Source organism: Notolepis coatsorum, assembly GCF_963971535.1.
Source record: "Notolepis coatsorum genome assembly, chromosome: 1".
NCBI classification, from domain to species: Eukaryota; Metazoa; Chordata; class Actinopteri; order Aulopiformes; family Paralepididae; genus Notolepis; species Notolepis coatsorum.
The window spans coordinates 106,288,670-106,309,114 of record NC_140165.1 but is presented as its reverse complement, the minus strand read 5'-3'; the positions used below and the strand labels follow the sequence as shown (position 1 = coordinate 106,309,114).

Below are 20,445 nucleotides of genomic sequence, written 5' to 3'. Positions count from 1 at the left end.
GCTATTTTAGACCATCCCCTCCTGCTGTCTCCTCCTAGCTCAATGCTAGCTTTTAGACAGTCCCCTCCTGCTGTCTCCTCCTAGCTCAATGCTATTTTAGACCATCCCCTCCTGCTGTCTCCTCCTAGCTCAATGCTAGCTTTTAGACAGTCCCCTCCTGCTGTCTCCTCCTAGCTCAATGCTATCTTACACAGTCCCCTCCTGCATGTAGACATGAATATCTCTCTTTGAGACACGCATACATGTGGACTGGACATTAACACATATGGCGCCAGACCCGAGATATCCTGGGTTAACTCGCCAGTGGTTGGGCGTCAGACCCGAGATTTCTCGGGTTTTGGTAGTTTTTTCTTTTATTCGATATTTGTATTCATTATTCATTCACGGACCTCTGTGTTCCCATAGGAAATCATTCTGAGATTGCCAAAGTGCAATACCGGCCACATCCTGCTAGGTGGCAGTATTGCCCACCCTTTGAATCCTTATTTCTCACCTTGTGTTACATTTAAACCCCTCCGGGCACAGAATTTAGACAGAGCCAAGTAAATCGCTTCATCCGACCACTTCAAAACGCATCTAGCACACTCGATCCATAAGTTGTGCCAAATTATGTCCGGGACCAGATGGACATCAATACTGGAAATCGCGTCTTCATATCGATCCAGCTGATCAGCGTGTGTGGTGTTCAAAACGAATACCGTTACTGGCTATCAAAGCATAAAAAAACTACCCCTTTCATGCATTCATGATGAAACATAACCTTTTTTTTTTTTGATCCACTTTTTCTCCCATTTTCTATATTTTTCTCCCATCCCAATTTCGTATCATCCAATTCAACCCTCCCCTGTCACGAACGCTGTTTCTTGCCTCCCACAAGCCGGCTGCAGTGAGGACTAAGTCATACATAGCACAAGTCCCCTCCGGTACTTGAGGTAACAGCAGTCGCATCTTTTCACCTGCGCAGCTCGACCTCTCAGTGTCGAGGAGTAACGCGTGGGAGGCTCACGCTGCCCCCGACACTTCCTGATTCTACTGCGCAGGCGCACCAACCGACTTGTAGGAGTCGCTTGTTCACAACGTTCGATCCCCACCCTTCAGTTTTTCCCTCCCCGTAATACGGCCAATGTGTATTACTGCGGACGACCAGCCAAACTGAAAAACAATGTGGAGAGCTGGATTCGAACACGCGAATCCTAGCGTCTCCACACTGGTGGCGAGTGCCTTAGACCACTACACCACCTAGCCGCCCATGAAACATAACCTATTATATACATTTGATTTGGAAATAGTAGCGTGTCCAGGCAAGAAACGGCAACGCTTATAGCAGAATTCACGTAGCGCCCTATAACTCAGCTTTTCAGGAATTAGCCCGGATCACTCCTAAACTATACAATATTCACCACAGGATAACACGCGAACGTATACATGAAAACATTATCTCTTTTTTGCATGTTCGACGGAATAAAGTGACCATAGTATTGTCTCCATAGCTATAATATAGAATGTAGATATAGCTCTCCAAACATAGTGACGCACAGTGAAAGTAGGCTATGGAAACCTGGCGCGTTAGCTACAAGGATAAGGGTAATGGCTGGCACCCAATGTGTTAATATCGCTTTCTGAGACACATACATGTGGACATTAATATCGCTCTCTGAGACACACATACATGTGGACATTAATATCTCCCTCTGAGACACACATACATTAATATACATGTGGACATTAACACCCTCTTTGTATGTATTTCATGTATGAGGACTCAGAGTGCAGGGTCAGCCATTATTGATTTAAAGAAGGTATAATGTCCAATGCCTTTCCTCAAGGACACTTTGGCATGGAAATATTGTTTCTCGCAGGGGATTGAACCTGTGGGCTTGTGGTTCTCTGTGTGATGCACAGGATGGGCCTACGAGAAAATGTAGCTGTTTGTAAGAAGTAGAATCAAATGTGTAATGATGAGAATGTCAGAAATTGCTGACAATTGTACATAGCCATACAATAGTGCACAAGGTGGTAACAATGAATACTTTTGGATAAAGACTCAACCACCAAATTACAGGCTTATTCCACGTAATTGTATGTGGTTGGGTTAGGGTTATTAGGGTTAGTGTAATTAGAATTAGGGTAATTGTGGTTGCACCTTTAACACATCTTTCTTTCCAGTTAATCACTGCCTTTCACTTGGACCCACGTCTTTAAGTGTCAAATATATAAATAAAGACATTTTCATGACATGGAAACAAAGAGACGTGGATATGCAGATGGCCACAGCGCACGCCAACACACACACACACACACACACACACACACACACACACACACACGCACACACACGCACACACGCACACACACACAAGCATACACAGTAGTGTAAACTCTTATAACGTTTGTGGCATTTTTCTTTTGGTATTTTTCAGAGTTTGCCTCCCCCCTCTCTCTCTCTCTAATCTCTCTCCCTCTCTCTCTCAACCACAGACCACCACTATCTAAACACCATCTAGATGGACAGACAGACAGAGAGACAGACACAGAGAGAGACAGACAGAGATACAGACAGAGAGACGGGCAGACAAAGAGACAGACAGACAGATAGAGACAGACAGATAGATAGACAGACAGACAGACTGGCTGAGGCCTCTATCATTGTGTTTTAATGGAGAATGCAGCGTCATGCCTCTTCAAACTGGGACACTTTAAACTTTCCATCTCAATCCATCTGGATGTTTTAGATGAAGTGAAACCTAAGAGTCCTGCCACAGGGAATCAAATGAAATACATTAGACACACAGTCACACATGTAGACACATATTCAGCCACTACACTGAACCTCAGATACACATTGAGTTGTATGCAGATGAGAATGACCTCTTTCTAAGAGTGATTTTATAATTTTTCTACTCCTAATATCAAGACGGCTACATACAGTTGATAGAAAGATAATGGCCTTCAATGTTATACAGGTTGATACACAGGAATACAGCCATTGTGGAGTGAAATATCCCTATATTTATATTCAGAATTGCATATTAAGTTAAAGGGGCAATTCATCCAAAATTCTACACATTTTCCTCCTTTACTGTCCATCCATCCAGATAGTTTTGGAGATCTACCATAGTCCCCTCCAAGCTCGTAGTCAAGCTCAGAGACCTGGGCTTGAACTACGACCTCTGCCAGTGGGTCTTGGACTTCCTGACAGGAAGACCCCAAGTGGTGAGAGCAGGTAACTGAACCTCCTCATCCATCACTCTCAACACACGTGCCCCCCAGGGCTGTGTTCTGAGCCCCCTCCTCTACTTGCTTTACACACATGACTGTGTGGCAAAGCACAACCGCAACACAATCATCAAGTTTGCTGACGACACAGCTGTGGTGGGCCTGATCTCTGCAAACGACGAGAGGGCCAACCTGGGAGAGGTAGAGAACCTGGTGCTGTGGTGCCGGGAGAACAGCCTCTCCCTGAACGTCAGCAAAACTAAAGAGATGATTGTGGACTTCAGGAGGTCGGGGGTCAGGGACTACAGCCCCCCTCAGCATCGGCTGGACACCGTTTGAGAGAGTGAACAGCTTTAAGTACCTCGGAGTCCACATATCCGAGGACTTGACATGGACCACACACATTGACAGTGTTATCAAGAAGGCACGACAACGCCTCTACTTCCTCAGGTGCCTAAGGAAGTTCCAAGTGAGTCTGAAGATCCTTAAGAACTTCTACTCATGTACAATAGAGAGCATCCTGACTGGCAACATCACCTCCTGGTTTGGGAATAGCACCGCACACGACCACAGCAGACTGCAGAAAGTGGCTCGATCAGCCAAACGTACAATTGGAGGGGGGCTTCCCACTCTAGTCTCCAGGACATTTACACCAAGCGCTGCAGGGCCAAGGCTAAGAGAATAACCAAAGACTCTAGTCACCCAAACAACTGCCTCTTTGCACTGCTGCGGTCAGGCAAGCACTACCGGAGTCTCATGGCCAGTACAGAGAGACTCAGAAGGAGCTTCTATCCTATTCTATTGTGGGGCGGCTTTGGCTCAGGGGTAGAGCGGGTCGTCCAATGATCGAAGGGTTGGTGGTTCGAATCCCGCTCAAGCCCATGTCCATCCCATTGCCGTTGTGTCCTTGGGCAAGACACTTAACCGTATACTTGCCTCGTATGAATGTGTGTGCATGTGAATGAATGTTGGTGGTGGTCGGAGGGGCCGTAGGCGATGATTATTTGCCACACTTCCGTGAGTCTGCCTCAGGGCAGCTCTGGCTGCAATTGTAGCTTACCACCACCGACCGGTATGACTGTGTATGAACGAATAATGGACTCTGTAAGCGCTCTGGGTGTCATGAAGAGCGCTATATAAATCCAAGTCATCATCATCATCATCATCATCCCCAGGCCATCAGGATGCTCAATGACTATGTAACATCAACCCGTCCATCTACACTCACTGCACACACATCCACATGAACACACTCACTTTAAACAAACACTCACCTTAACACTCACTTTAGACACTTTAACACCACATTATATTGATCTATTTATTAAAGAGATTTGCACTACATTCATACCTCATTTGCTTTTGCACCTTGCCTTAAAAACGTTTTTTGTACCTCATAGTCTGCATTTTGTGCCTCATTGTCTGCATTTTTACTTCATTGTACTTAGATTGTACTTAGGTTGTACCTTAGTTTGTATATTGTATTGTATATTGTATACTTTATACGCGACAAATAAAAACAAACTTGAACTTGAGATGTCTGCCCCTTCACTCCAATACAATAGAGCTCAATGGCACTCTGCTTGTGGCTCAAAGCACCAAGAAAACTCTTTCCAGAAATCATTACCTGGTTACTCAAGATATAAGTACACCCATATAATAATGATCTCTCTCTCTCTCTCTCTCTCTCTCTCTCTCTCTCTCTCTCTCTCTCTCTCTCTCTCTCTCGCTCTCTCTTATCAGGGAAAGGAAAGAAGAGCTCCAAGTCAGAACAGAAGAGCACGACGGTGGGGAAGGGGGCGGGGAAGAAGATCACTAAGATCATTGGTCTGGGGGGGAAGAAGAAACCATCGACTGATGAGCAGACCTCGTCGGCGGAGGAGGACGTGCCCACCTCCGGTGAGCAGCTACCTACCTGTGCACCAGCACTCTCACCACACTGACACACACTACCAGGGGTGCAGTCGTAATATCAGAACTGCCTGGACGCCACGTGCACGCGCATGCATGTTCCCTCGCGTGTGCACAGACCAGCTCAAGCAGCTCAAGCCCCCACAGGGCTTGTATTTTGGTCTTGCACTTCTCTTTCTTTGTTATGCTATGCAAAGACTAGGTGATAAGTGCCGGGTACTTGGCACATGGCGCGACAGTAGAGTTAAAGTTGTGAAAGCATTTTTGTGTGCGCGCACGTGCACATCCGTGCGCGCACTTCTGCTCAGTGAACTGCTAGGACGGCGTGGTACCGAGTGGTACCACCACTGCATCACTGCACACTACAGCAGGGGTCGGCAATTAGGTCTGGCCGCGGGCCAAATTTCCCCCAAGCCATTGAATGGCGGGCCAGGACGAAAAACAATGGCTAATTTAATATAATGATAGTGAAAAATGCAGCACCGCGGCGGGATGCATACACATAATAATAATAATAATAATAATAATAATAATAATAATAAATAATAATAATAATAATAATAATAATAATAATAATAATAATAATAATAATAATAATAATAATAATAATAATAATAATAATAATAATAATAATAACTTTATTTGTATAGCACTTTTCATACAGAGGTTGCAGTTCAAAGTGCTTCACAACAATAAAAAATACAGGCATAAGCGATGCACTCGCAAATGGGGGACCCTGATGTAAACAAGACAAACGTTTTTCTCTGGTCTGCATACCCCCTAACAATTGAGTGTATTGAGCCGTACTGTATGGTACCCATTCTGCAATCTGTTAAATAAAGTTTTCATTCATTCATTCATTCATGAACAGCAGATCAGCTGTTGCAGATCACCGCGGCGGGTGCATAAGTAACACATGAACAGCAGGTCAGAATGCATGAAAACACGACTCACCATAACTGCCCTGGGCTTGTTCAGTCCTCCAAAATCCCTGCTAATGTTTGAAACATGTCAAATATCCACTCGCCGCCCTCCAATTCCAGATTGGCGTTGAATGCAGCTACTTTATCTGCCAACTTGAACACAGTTGTCATCATTGCCTCGTTTGCTATCTTGTCGCCACATATTATGCAGAGAGTACTCGTCAAACTGCTTGATAATAGTTGTCACTGTTGTCTTCGCCGACGGACTCGGCAGAGTTGTCCATAGTTCTCTGCCCTTTTCTCCGACGAGATATTTAAACAGCTTGACTTTTGTTGTCTCTTCGGCGTCGGCACGCAAGAATCACCGACCTGTTGCGATAAACCTGTATTTTAAGTATGACTCCTGTTTATTAAAAGAAGCTTTATGTGTCTTGGAGGTCGTAGGCTCCTCTTCTTGCTCCTCAGTTGGTATTTCCCCGTTGCAAAGAAGCTATCCAAAGACGTTTGTTTTGTTTTTTTAACACATTTTGTTAATCGCTCGCATCTCGAACGCGGAAGTGAAATATACAATATACACGTGGCCCGGTGGGACTATTCCATTGGTTCTCCCAGTCCACGTGACCATTTCTAGCATTTCAATTGGCTATAGTGACAGACATAGATATGATGAATACCGGTAGGTGGATAGATACAGCTTCACAAAGACACTCTGGCGTCACGAGTGAATATTTCCCTGCGCGTAAAATAAATATCATATTCTCAAAATAAACTGACGGGCCAGAAATTATTGCTGGCGGGCCAATGTCGGCCCGCGGGCCGCCTATTGCCGACCCCTGCACTACAGGGTTCCTGTGGTGCCTTAACCCTTTCACTGCCACACTACAGAAGGTTAACCCTTTACTATCACACTAAAGGGTTAAGGGTGTGGTCGTAAAGGGTTAACCTTATGTAGTGTGGCAGTGCAAGGGTTAACCTGCTGTAGTGTGGCAGTGCAAGGGTTAACCTTCTGTGTATTGTCGCAGAGAAAGGGTTAACCGTTTGGTAGTGCGGCAGTGAAAGGGTTAACGATTCTTAAAATGGTCTTAAATATGATTTTGATAGGTCTTGTGTATGTATGTATTAGTGTATTAGATTAGGACGTTTAGGTTGGATTAGATTAGATTCAAATGTATTGTCATCATACAGCACAAGTACAGTACAACGAAAAGAAGTTTGGCATCCAACCAGAGTGCAAATGTAACAGTAAAGTGCAATATCAATATACAATGTACAGGTGATTCAACTGGATATATTGCACGTTACTATTACATTTGCACTCTGATTGTATGCAAACCTCTTTTCACTGTACTATAGGAAGTTACTTCTATAATGCGATAACTTCTCTGTATCTCGTTTGAATGTGTTTGAATGTGTTTGGGGGAAATGTCCGGGCTGCAAAGTAAAAGTATGATAATACCAGCCCCCCCCCCCCCCCCCCCCCCCCCCCCAATAATTTGTATGTAATTACTTCTTTCATAGTAATTTTCCTTCATACTTCTTTGCCAGTATGGGTAGGTATTCAATTATATTCAAAGTTGTCTTAAACAAAGTCTTAAATTTAACCTTTGTTTGCCGACTCTCCTGCCCCCCATCCCCCCCTCTGTCCGCATCACCTCGTCCCTCTCTCACCTCATTGGGCCATTTCTGCTCCGACAGGCTACCTGAACGTCTTGTCCAATAACCGCTGGCGGGAGCGCTGGTGCCGGCTGAGGGACAACCAGCTGCTGCTCCACAAGGACCGGGACGACCTGAAGAGCCACATGGCCTCGCTGCCCCTCCGAGGCTGTGAGGTCAGCCCCGGCCTCGACCACAAACACCCCTTCGCCTTCCGTCTGCTGCGCAACGGCCAGGAGGTGGCGGTACTGGAGGTACGCTGTGCTGAATGCTCTACACAGGGAATTGAACCCATAACCCCGACAGTTTTAGTGTCATGCTCTGCCCATTGAGCTACACAGGGAATAGACTTCCATGTCCCGCATGAACTAACACTAAGCTAAATTTCACAAAGACTCACTTGAGCAGTTTTATTAATGTTCATGTGTGTGAATCATCCTCTCCTCTCCTCCCCTCCTCTTCCCTCCTCTCCTCTCCACCTCTCCTCCTATACTCCCCTCCTCTCCTCCCCACCTCTTCCCTCCTCTCCTCTCCTCCCCACCTCTCCTCTACTCCCCTCCTCTCCTCCCCACCTCCCCCCTCCTCTCAACACCCATTCTGTTATGCGACCCCAACAGCACGACACAGACAGGTAATTCAGAGTTAGCCAAAAACAAAGGGCGTATTTATTTGTACAACAGAAATGTGCAACAATGTTCCTTTAAGGACAAAACAGGAGAGGAGAAGAAACAGCGTCCAGTAACTTGAGCAATAGCATAGTTGGGCTCTGCGGCTCTGCAGAATTATGCTAGCATAGTTGGGCTCTGCGGCTCTGCAGAATTATGCTACTCCACTTGAGGGGAAAAATAGGAACGTAAAATGTCAATAGCCCAAGGCAGAGTCCAGTAATGTAGAAATCAAACACTTCTTCAAGATTTTAGAGAAACACACGAAGGTGAACGAAAGCCCAGAGTCCAGGACTAACGAGGATAAATGTTCAGGGGAATTAGTCTTATTTAAGACTCACCAGGAGCGACGTCGAAGGGCAATTCAAAGGCACCGGTCCATGGGGAAGAAGAGTGAGTGAACAGCAAAACTCCATGGAACGGCAGGGAAGCGATAACGTCTTGCACAGGAGACCACAGGAGTACACGGCAGAGGAATGGTGGTGAGAAGACGACCCGACAACTAGTGATCTGCAGACAGCGTATATGAGTCCTCCCGACGAGCTGATTGGAATTCATCTCAGGTGTGTGATGCTAATTGATGCTGAGAAGCACGCAGTGCTGGGCCAGCCCTCACAGTACCCCCCCCCCTCCACGGGAGCCACCTGGCGACCTGCCCGGCCTCGGCTTGGGAACGATGGAAGTCGGTGATCAGGGCGGGGTCCATGATGAGCTGGCGGGAGACCCAGCTCCGTTCCTCGGGACCGTATCCCTCCCAGTCCACCAGATACTGGAACCCCCGTCCTCGGCGTCGGATGTCCATGAGCCGGCGAACCCTCCACTGTGGGTGTCCATCCACCATCTTGGGAGGAGGCGGATCTGGGGCAGGAGGCATCAGGGGACTGAGAGAGACAGGTTTTATACGGGACACATGAAACACAGGATGGATCTGCATGGAGGCTGGAAGCCTTAGACTCACCGCCGTGGGGCTGAGCACCTTCCGGATCTCAAAAGGACAGACGAACCGGGGATTCACCTTCTTGGCGGTGGATTGAAGTGGGAGATCCTTGGAGGATAGCCACACCCTCTGCCCTGGTTGGTATGCCGGCGCTGGGGTCCGGCGTCAGTTAGCTCCCCGACTGGCACGCTCCGATGCCCGGAGCAGAGCAGTCCTGGTGATCTCCCAGACATGACGACACCGGTCGAGATGAATCTGCATGGAGGGAACTGCCACTTCCGACTCCTGTGCTGTGAAGAGAGGGGGTTGGTAGCCCAGAGATACCTCGAACGGCGAGAGGCCGGTGGCGGAGCTGACCAGGGAGTTGATGGTGTACTCGACTCAGGGGAGGAACCGGCTCCAGGATGCAGGTTTCTTGGCAACAACACACCGGAGAGCAGACTCCACGCTCTGGTTCATTCTCTCCGTCTGCCGGTTAGTCTGTGGGTGATAACCAGAGGAAAGGCTGTGGCCCCCAATCCCTTACAAAAAGCCTGCCATACCTGGGAGGTGAACTGGGACCCCTGGTCTGAGACGACGTCCTGGGGAAACCCATGGAGGCGGAACACGTGGCTCGTCAGGAGGTCCGCCGTCTCGGGAGCAGATGGAAGCTTGGGAAGGGCCACAAGATGGACCCCCTTGCTGAAACGATCCACCACTGTTAGAATGACTGTTTCCCTGGGAGGGAGGAAGGCCAGAGACGAAGTCCAACGCCACATGGGACCAAGGGCGGCTCGAAATGGGGAGTGGCTGCAGCAGGCCGGCGGGTGCTTGGTGAGAGGCCTTGCTGCGGGCGCAGACCTGACGTCGTTCCTCATGGTGGACCACCAGAACCGACGAGCCAGGAAGGAGAAGGTGCGGTGGACGCCGGGGTGGCAGGCAAACCGGCTAGTGTGGCCCCATTGAAGAACCCGGGACCGGACAGAGTCGGGGACGAAGAGATGACGAAAAGGTACGTTGCTTGGAGCAGGATGGAAACGTAAGACACGCTTGACCACGGTATCGATGCCCCAGGTAACCACTCCCACCACCCTGGCCTCAGGGAGAATGGGAGTCGGATCCTCGGTAGTTGGATCCTCCTTGGAGTCGGCCTTCATGTTGCGGGACCCAGGGCGGAAGGTCAGCGAGAAGTCAAACCGACTGAGGAAGCTGGCCCACCGTGCCTGCCAGCCGCTGAGGCGCTTGGATGTGCGGATGTACGTTAAGTTCTTATGATCAGTCCAAATGGTAAATGGATCCTCTGCCCCTTCCAGCCAATGACGCCACTCCTCCAAGGCAGCTACCACTGCCAACAGCTCCCGATTCCCTATGTCGTAGTTCCTCTCAGCAGGAAGGAACCGGCGAGAGTAGAAGGCGCATGGATGGACCTTCTGGTCCGTCGCTGACCGATGAGACAGGATAGCCCCTAGTCCAGTATCTGAGGCGTCCACCTTCACCATGAACTGCCTCTTGGGGTCTGGGTGGAGTAAGACCGGGGCGATGGTGAATCTGTTCTTGAGGGAACGGAACGCAGAGCAGGCCGCTGGAGACCAGTCGAAAGGAAGGGAGGGAGAGGTCAGCTTGGTAAGTGGCTCCGCCACTCGGCTGTAGTTCCGGATGAACCTCCGGTAAAAGTTTGCAAAACCGAGGAAGCTCTGTAGCTCCTTCCGAGAAGAGGTCTCCGGCCACTCTACCACGGCCTGGATCTTGCGGGGGTCGGCTCGGGTCTGGCCGCTCTCCACGATTAAGCCAAGGTAATCATGGAATCGGAGTGGAAACGGCACTTCTCCGCTTTAACGAAGAGCCGTGCTCCTCGAGAGTCCTGGAGAAAATGAGAATGTCGTCGAGGTAGACCACCACAAACTCATCGAGCATGTCACGAAGGACGTCTTTCATGAGCGCCTGGAATACCGCCGGGGCGTTCGTGAGGCCGAACGGCATTACCAGGTACTCATAATGAGGCGGTCTTCCACTCGTCACCCTTTCGTTTCCGGACCAGATGGTAGGCACTCCGGAGATCCAGTTTGGTGAAGACCGTAGCCTGGGTGAGGGGCTCGAGGGTGGAGTTCATGAGAGGAAGAGGATACTTGTTCTTGATAGTGATATCGTTAAGTTGGCGATAGTAAATGCAGGGTCGGAGGCCTCCGTCCTTCTTAACAAAAAATAATCCAGCCGCAACCGGGGAGGACGAGGGCCGAATGAGGCCTGCTGACAAGGACTCGGAGATGTACTCCTCCATCGCTGCCTTCTCGGGGATGGTCAGACTGTAAAGGCGGCTGCCGGGAAGGGAGGCCCCAGAGCGGAGGTCGATTGCACAGTCATAAAGCCGATAAGGAGGAAGGGCCTGGGCCCGAGACTTGCTGAAAACCTTCCCGAGATCATGGTACTCAGGAGGGATAGTAGAGAGGTCTGGAGGCGGGACACTAGGGGAACTCCGGGGTGACGCGCTGGACGCAGCCTGAAAACACTGAGCATGACAGGAGGGGCTCCACCCCATGATGCTGAGCGAGCCAGGGATGACCCAGAACTACTGGGACTGGAGGGCACTTGGTAATAAAGAACTGGAGTCTCTCATGATTACCATCAATGGTGAGGAGGACAGGACAGGTGCGTTGAGTGATGTTGGCCAGGCGGCGCTCGTCCAGCGCGAAGACCTCCAAGGGCTTCTCGAGGTTCTCAAGCGGAATGTCCAGGAAGCCCAGGAAAATCCAGGAAGCTCTCATCAGCCTCCGAGTCAACGAGTGCACCCACCATGACCCGCTGGTCCACCCAGGCCAGGGTAACGCTCGTCAGATGGTTCGGTGGTGCAGGGGTGTGGGAACAGGAAAAACTAGGATCTCCCGGGGTCCCAGCAAGCCTAGTCTTTTGGCTGGGCAGGACAACTGTTGACTCGATGTCCCTTAAGGCAAAGTGGCTGGACCTGGGCCCGGAGGCCCTGCACAGCAACTGCAGCCGCCTCTAGCTGTTGGGTGTGGGCGTTCGTCAGCTGGATCTGACCTGCCAAGGCTGCTCTAACACTGTCTGTGTCGGCTGGGGTCGTCGACATGGTCGGGCCGTAATGTTATGCGTAATGTATGCGACCCCAACAGCACGACACAGACAGGTAATTCAGAGTTAGCCAAAAACAAAGGGCGTATTTATTTGTACAACAGAAATGTGCGACATTGTTCCTTTAAGGACAAAACAGGATAGGAGAAGAAACAGCGTCCAGTAACTTGAGCAATAGCATAGTTGGGCTCTGGGGCTCTGCAGAATTATGCTAGCATAGTTGGGCTCTGCGGCTCTGCAGAATTATGCTACTCCACTTGAGGGGGAAAATAGGAACGTAAAATGTCAATAGCCCAAGGCAGAGTCCAGTAATGTAGAAATCAAACACTTCTTCAAGGATTTAGAGAAACACACGAAGGCCAACGAAAGCCCAGAGTCCAGGACTAACGAGGATAAATGTTCAGGGGAATTAGTCTTATTTAAGACTCACCAGGAGCGACGTCGAAGGGCAATTCAAAGGCACCGGTCCACGGGGAAGAAGAGTGAGTGAACAGCAAAACTCCATGGAACGGCAGGGAAGCGATAACGTCTCGCACAGGAGACCACAGGAGTACACGGCAGAGGAATGGTGGTGAGAAGACGACCCGACAACTAGTGATCTGCAGACAGCGTATATGAGTCCTCCCGACGAGCTGATTGGAATTCATCTCAGGTGTGTGATGCTAATTGATGCTGAGAAGCACGCAGTGCTGGGCCAGCCCTCACAGTACCCCCCCCCCCCCCCCCCCCCTCCACGGGAGCCACCTGGCGACCTGCCCGGCCTCGGCTTGGGAACGATGGAAGTCGGTGATCAGGGCGGGGTCCATGATGAGCTGGCGGGAGACCCAGCTCCGTTCCTCGGGACCGTATCCCTCCCAGTCCACCAGATACTGGAACCCCCGTCCTCGGCGTCGGATGTCCATGAGCCGGCGAACCCTCCACTGTGGGTGTCCATCCACCATCTTGGGAGGAGGCGGATCTGGGGCAGGAGGCATCAGGGGACTGAGAGAGACAGGTTTTATACGGGACACATGAAACACAGGATGGATCTGCATGGAGGCTGGAAGCCTTAGACTCACCGCCGTGGGGCTGAGCACCTTCCGGATCTCAAAAGGACAGACGAACCGGGGATTCACCTTCTTGGCGGTGGATTGAAGTGGGAGATCCTTGGAGGATAGCCACACCCTCTGCCCTGGTTGGTATGCCGGCGCTGGGGTCCGGCGTCAGTTAGCTCCCCGACTGGCACGCTCCGATGCCCGGAGCAGAGCAGTCCTGGTGATCTCCCAGACATGACGACACCGGTCGAGATGAATCTGCATGGAGGGAACTGCCACTTCCGACTCCTGTGCTGTGAAGAGAGGGGGTTGGTAGCCCAGAGATACCTCGAACGGCGAGAGGCCGGTGGCGGAGCTGACCAGGGAGTTGATGGTGTACTCGACTCAGGGGAGGAACCGGCTCCAGGATGCAGGTTTCTTGGCAACAACACACCGGAGAGCAGACTCCACGCTCTGGTTCATTCTCTCCGTCTGCCGGTTAGTCTGTGGGTGATAACCAGAGGAAAGGCTGTGGCCCCCAATCCCTTACAAAAAGCCTGCCATACCTGGGAGGTGAACTGGGACCCCTGGTCTGAGACGACGTCCTGGGGAAACCCATGGAGGCGGAACACGTGGCTCGTCAGGAGGTCCGCCGTCTCGGGAGCAGATGGAAGCTTGGGAAGGGCCACAAGATGGACCCCCTTGCTGAAACGATCCACCACTGTTAGAATGACTGTTTCCCTGGGAGGGAGGAAGGCCAGAGACGAAGTCCAACGCCACATGGGACCAAGGGCGGCTCGAAATGGGGAGTGGCTGCAGCAGGCCGGCGGGTGCTTGGTGAGAGGCCTTGCTGCGGGCGCAGACCTGACGTCGTTCCTCATGGTGGACCACCAGAACCGACGAGCCAGGAAGGAGAAGGTGCGGTGGACGCCGGGGTGGCAGGCAAACCGGCTAGTGTGGCCCCATTGAAGAACCCGGGACCGGACAGAGTCGGGGACGAAGAGATGACGAAAAGGTACGTTGCTTGGAGCAGGATGGAAACGTAAGACACGCTTGACCACGGTATCGATGCCCCAGGTAACCACTCCCACCACCCTGGCCTCAGGGAGAATGGGAGTCGGATCCTCGGTAGTTGGATCCTCCTTGGAGTCGGCCTTCATGTTGCGGGACCCAGGGCGGAAGGTCAGCGAGAAGTCAAACCGACTGAGGAAGCTGGCCCACCGTGCCTGCCAGCCGCTGAGGCGCTTGGATGTGCGGATGTACGTTAAGTTCTTATGATCAGTCCAAATGGTAAATGGATCCTCTGCCCCTTCCAGCCAATGACGCCACTCCTCCAAGGCAGCTACCACTGCCAACAGCTCCCGATTCCCTATGTCGTAGTTCCTCTCAGCAGGAAGGAACCGGCGAGAGTAGAAGGCGCATGGATGGACCTTCTGGTCCGTCGCTGACCGATGAGACAGGATAGCCCCTAGTCCAGTATCTGAGGCGTCCACCTTCACCATGAACTGCCTCTTGGGGTCTGGGTGGAGTAAGACCGGGGCGATGGTGAATCTGTTCTTGAGGGAACGGAACGCAGAGCAGGCCGCTGGAGACCAGTCGAAAGGAAGGGAGGGAGAGGTCAGCTTGGTAAGTGGCTCCGCCACTCGGCTGTAGTTCCGGATGAACCTCCGGTAAAAGTTTGCAAAACCGAGGAAGCTCTGTAGCTCCTTCCGAGAAGAGGTCTCCGGCCACTCTACCACGGCCTGGATCTTGCGGGGGTCGGCTCGGGTCTGGCCGCTCTCCACGATTAAGCCAAGGTAATCATGGAATCGGAGTGGAAACGGCACTTCTCCGCTTTAACGAAGAGCCGTGCTCCTCGAGAGTCCTGGAGAAAATGAGAATGTCGTCGAGGTAGACCACCACAAACTCATCGAGCATGTCACGAAGGACGTCTTTCATGAGCGCCTGGAATACCGCCGGGGCGTTCGTGAGGCCGAACGGCATTACCAGGTACTCATAATGAGGCGGTCTTCCACTCGTCACCCTTTCGTTTCCGGACCAGATGGTAGGCACTCCGGAGATCCAGTTTGGTGAAGACCGTAGCCTGGGTGAGGGGCTCGAGGGTGGAGTTCATGAGAGGAAGAGGATACTTGTTCTTGATAGTGATATCGTTAAGTTGGCGATAGTAAATGCAGGGTCGGAGGCCTCCGTCCTTCTTAACAAAAAATAATCCAGCCGCAACCGGGGAGGACGAGGGCCGAATGAGGCCTGCTGACAAGGACTCGGAGATGTACTCCTCCATCGCTGCCTTCTCGGGGATGGTCAGACTGTAAAGGCGGCTGCCGGGAAGGGAGGCCCCAGAGCGGAGGTCGATTGCACAGTCATAAAGCCGATAAGGAGGAAGGGCCTGGGCCCGAGACTTGCTGAAAACCTTCCCGAGATCATGGTACTCAGGAGGGATAGTAGAGAGGTCTGGAGGCGGGACACTAGGGGAACTCCGGGGTGACGCGCTGGACGCAGCCTGAAAACACTGAGCATGACAGGAGGGGCTCCACCCCATGATGCTGAGCGAGCCAGGGATGACCCAGAACTACTGGGACTGGAGGGCACTTGGTAATAAAGAACTGGAGTCTCTCATGATTACCATCAATGGTGAGGAGGACAGGACAGGTGCGTTGAGTGATGTTGGCCAGGCGGCGCTCGTCCAGCGCGAAGACCTCCAAGGGCTTCTCGAGGTTCTCAAGCGGAATGTCCAGGAAGCCCAGGAAAATCCAGGAAGCTCTCATCAGCCTCCGAGTCAACGAGTGCACCCACCATGACCCGCTGGTCCACCCAGGCCAGGGTAACGCTCGTCAGATGGTTCGGTGGTGCAGGGGTGTGGGAACAGGAAAAACTAGGATCTCCCGGGGTCCCAGCAAGCCTAGTCTTTTGGCTGGGCAGGACAACTGTTGACTCGATGTCCCTTAAGGCAAAGTGGCTGGACCTGGGCCCGGAGGCCCTGCACAGCAACTGCAGCCGCCTCTAGCTGTTGGGTGTGGGCGTTCGTCAGCTGGATCTGACCTGCCAAGGCTGCTCTAACACTGTCTGTGTCGGCTGGGGTCGTCGACATGGTCGGGCCGTAATGTTATGCGTAATGTATGCGACCCCAACAGCACGACACAGACAGGTAATTCAGAGTTAGCCAAAAACAAAGGGCGTATTTATTTGTACAACAGAAATGTGCGACATTGTTCCTTTAAGGACAAAACAGGATAGGAGAAGAAACAGCGTCCAGTAACTTGAGCAATAGCATAGTTGGGCTCTGGGGCTCTGCAGAATTATGCTAGCATAGTTGGGCTCTGCGGCTCTGCAGAATTATGCTACTCCACTTGAGGGGGAAAATAGGAACGTAAAATGTCAATAGCCCAAGGCAGAGTCCAGTAATGTAGAAATCAAACACTTCTTCAAGGATTTAGAGAAACACACGAAGGCCAACGAAAGCCCAGAGTCCAGGACTAACGAGGATAAATGTTCAGGGGAATTAGTCTTATTTAAGACTCACCAGGAGCGACGTCGAAGGGCAATTCAAAGGCACCGGTCCACGGGGAAGAAGAGTGAGTGAACAGCAAAACTCCATGGAACGGCAGGGAAGCGATAACGTCTCGCACAGGAGACCACAGGAGTACACGGCAGAGGAATGGTGGTGAGAAGACGACCCGACAACTAGTGATCTGCAGACAGCGTATATGAGTCCTCCCGACGAGCTGATTGGAATTCATCTCAGGTGTGTGATGCTAATTGATGCTGAGAAGCACGCAGTGCTGGGCCAGCCCTCACAGTACCCCCCCCCCCCCCCCCCCCTCCACGGGAGCCACCTGGCGACCTGCCCGGCCTCGGCTTGGGAACGATGGAAGTCGGTGATCAGGGCGGGGTCCATGATGAGCTGGCGGGAGACCCAGCTCCGTTCCTCGGGACCGTATCCCTCCCAGTCCACCAGATACTGGAACCCCCGTCCTCGGCGTCGGATGTCCATGAGCCGGCGAACCCTCCACTGTGGGTGTCCATCCACCATCTTGGGAGGAGGCGGATCTGGGGCAGGAGGCATCAGGGGACTGAGAGAGACAGGTTTTATACGGGACACATGAAACACAGGATGGATCTGCATGGAGGCTGGAAGCCTTAGACTCACCGCCGTGGGGCTGAGCACCTTCCGGATCTCAAAAGGACAGACGAACCGGGGATTCACCTTCTTGGCGGTGGATTGAAGTGGGAGATCCTTGGAGGATAGCCACACCCTCTGCCCTGGTTGGTATGCCGGCGCTGGGGTCCGGCGTCAGTTAGCTCCCCGACTGGCACGCTCCGATGCCCGGAGCAGAGCAGTCCTGGTGATCTCCCAGACATGACGACACCGGTCGAGATGAATCTGCATGGAGGGAACTGCCACTTCCGACTCCTGTGCTGTGAAGAGAGGGGGTTGGTAGCCCAGAGATACCTCGAACGGCGAGAGGCCGGTGGCGGAGCTGACCAGGGAGTTGATGGTGTACTCGACTCAGGGGAGGAACCGGCTCCAGGATGCAGGTTTCTTGGCAACAACACACCGGAGAGCAGACTCCACGCTCTGGTTCATTCTCTCCGTCTGCCGGTTAGTCTGTGGGTGATAACCAGAGGAAAGGCTGTGGCCCCCAATCCCTTACAAAAAGCCTGCCATACCTGGGAGGTGAACTGGGACCCCTGGTCTGAGACGACGTCCTGGGGAAACCCATGGAGGCGGAACACGTGGCTCGTCAGGAGGTCCGCCGTCTCGGGAGCAGATGGAAGCTTGGGAAGGGCCACAAGATGGACCCCCTTGCTGAAACGATCCACCACTGTTAGAATGACTGTTTCCCTGGGAGGGAGGAAGGCCAGAGACGAAGTCCAACGCCACATGGGACCAAGGGCGGCTCGAAATGGGGAGTGGCTGCAGCAGGCCGGCGGGTGCTTGGTGAGAGGCCTTGCTGCGGGCGCAGACCTGACGTCGTTCCTCATGGTGGACCACCAGAACCGACGAGCCAGGAAGGAGAAGGTGCGGTGGACGCCGGGGTGGCAGGCAAACCGGCTAGTGTGGCCCCATTGAAGAACCCGGGACCGGACAGAGTCGGGGACGAAGAGATGACGAAAAGGTACGTTGCTTGGAGCAGGATGGAAACGTAAGACACGCTTGACCACGGTATCGATGCCCCAGGTAACCACTCCCACCACCCTGGCCTCAGGGAGAATGGGAGTCGGATCCTCGGTAGTTGGATCCTCCTTGGAGTCGGCCTTCATGTTGCGGGACCCAGGGCGGAAGGTCAGCGAGAAGTCAAACCGACTGAGGAAGCTGGCCCACCGTGCCTGCCAGCCGCTGAGGCGCTTGGATGTGCGGATGTACGTTAAGTTCTTATGATCAGTCCAAATGGTAAATGGATCCTCTGCCCCTTCCAGCCAATGACGCCACTCCTCCAAGGCAGCTACCACTGCCAACAGCTCCCGATTCCCTATGTCGTAGTTCCTCTCAGCAGGAAGGAACCGGCGAGAGTAGAAGGCGCATGGATGGACCTTCTGGTCCGTCGCTGACCGATGAGACAGGATAGCCCCTAGTCCAGTATCTGAGGCGTCCACCTTCACCATGAACTGCCTCTTGGGGTCTGGGTGGAGTAAGACCGGGGCGATGGTGAATCTGTTCTTGAGGGAACGGAACGCAGAGCAGGCCGCTGGAGACCAGTCGAAAGGAAGGGAGGGAGAGGTCAGCTTGGTAAGTGGCTCCGCCACTCGGCTGTAGTTCCGGATGAACCTCCGGTAAAAGTTTGCAAAACCGAGGAAGCTCTGTAGCTCCTTCCGAGAAGAGGTCTCCGGCCACTCTACCACGGCCTGGATCTTGCGGGGGTCGGCTCGGGTCTGGCCGCTCTCCACGATTAAGCCAAGGTAATCATGGAATCGGAGTGGAAACGGCACTTCTCCGCTTTAACGAAGAGCCGTGCTCCTCGAGAGTCCTGGAGAAAATGAGAATGTCGTCGAGGTAGACCACCACAAACTCATCGAGCATGTCACGAAGGACGTCTTTCATGAGCGCCTGGAATACCGCCGGGGCGTTCGTGAGGCCGAACGGCATTACCAGGTACTCATAATGAGGCGGTCTTCCACTCGTCACCCTTTCGTTTCCGGACCAGATGGTAGGCACTCCGGAGATCCAGTTTGGTGAAGACCGTAGCCTGGGTGAGGGGCTCGAGGGTGGAGTTCATGAGAGGAAGAGGATACTTGTTCTTGATAGTGATATCGTTAAGTTGGCGATAGTAAATGCAGGGTCGGAGGCCTCCGTCCTTCTTAACAAAAAATAATCCAGCCGCAACCGGGGAGGACGAGGGCCGAATGAGGCCTGCTGACAAGGACTCGGAGATGTACTCCTCCATCGCTGCCTTCTCGGGGATGGTCAGACTGTAAAGGCGGCTGCCGGGAAGGGAGGCCCCAGAGCGGAGGTCGATTGCACAGTCATAAAGCCGATAAGGAGGAAGGGCCTGGGCCCGAGACTTGCTGAAAACCTTCCCGAGATCATGGTACTCAGGAGGGATAGTAGAGAGGTCTGGAGGCGGGACACTAGGGGAACTCCGGGGTGACGCGCTGGACGCAGCCTGAAAACACTGAGCATGACAGGAGGGGCTCCACCCCATGATGCTGAGCGAGCCAGGGATGACCCAGAACTACTGGGACTGGAGGGCACTTGGTAATAAAGAACTGGAGTCTCTCATGATTACCATCAATGGTGAGGAGGACAGGACAGGTGCGTTGAGTGATGTTGGCCAGGCGGCGCTCGTCCAGCGCGAAGACCTCCAAGGGCTTCTCGAGGTTCTCAAGCGGAATGTCCAGGAAGCCCAGGAAAATCCAGGAAGCTCTCATCAGCCTCCGAGTCAACGAGTGCACCCACCATGACCCGCTGGTCCACCCAGGCCAGGGTAACGCTCGTCAGATGGTTCGGTGGTGCAGGGGTGTGGGAACAGGAAAAACTAGGATCTCCCGGGGTCCCAGCAAGCCTAGTCTTTTGGCTGGGCAGGACAACTGTTGACTCGATGTCCCTTAAGGCAAAGTGGCTG

The 20,445-nt window shown here is 52.5% G+C and overlaps 1 protein-coding gene across 1 annotated transcript in view; it reads left to right on the top strand.

Moving 5' to 3' along the window:
- Window positions 1–20,445, top strand: part of afap1 (actin filament associated protein 1) — a 79,418-nt gene that overhangs the window by 30,292 nt on the left and 28,681 nt on the right. The window contains exons 5-6 of the mRNA XM_084318287.1: window positions 4,960–5,115; window positions 7,746–7,957. Coding sequence (XP_084174413.1) covers window positions 4,960–5,115; window positions 7,746–7,957 — 368 coding nt within the window. The remainder of the gene's footprint in view (window positions 1–4,959; window positions 5,116–7,745; window positions 7,958–20,445) is intronic.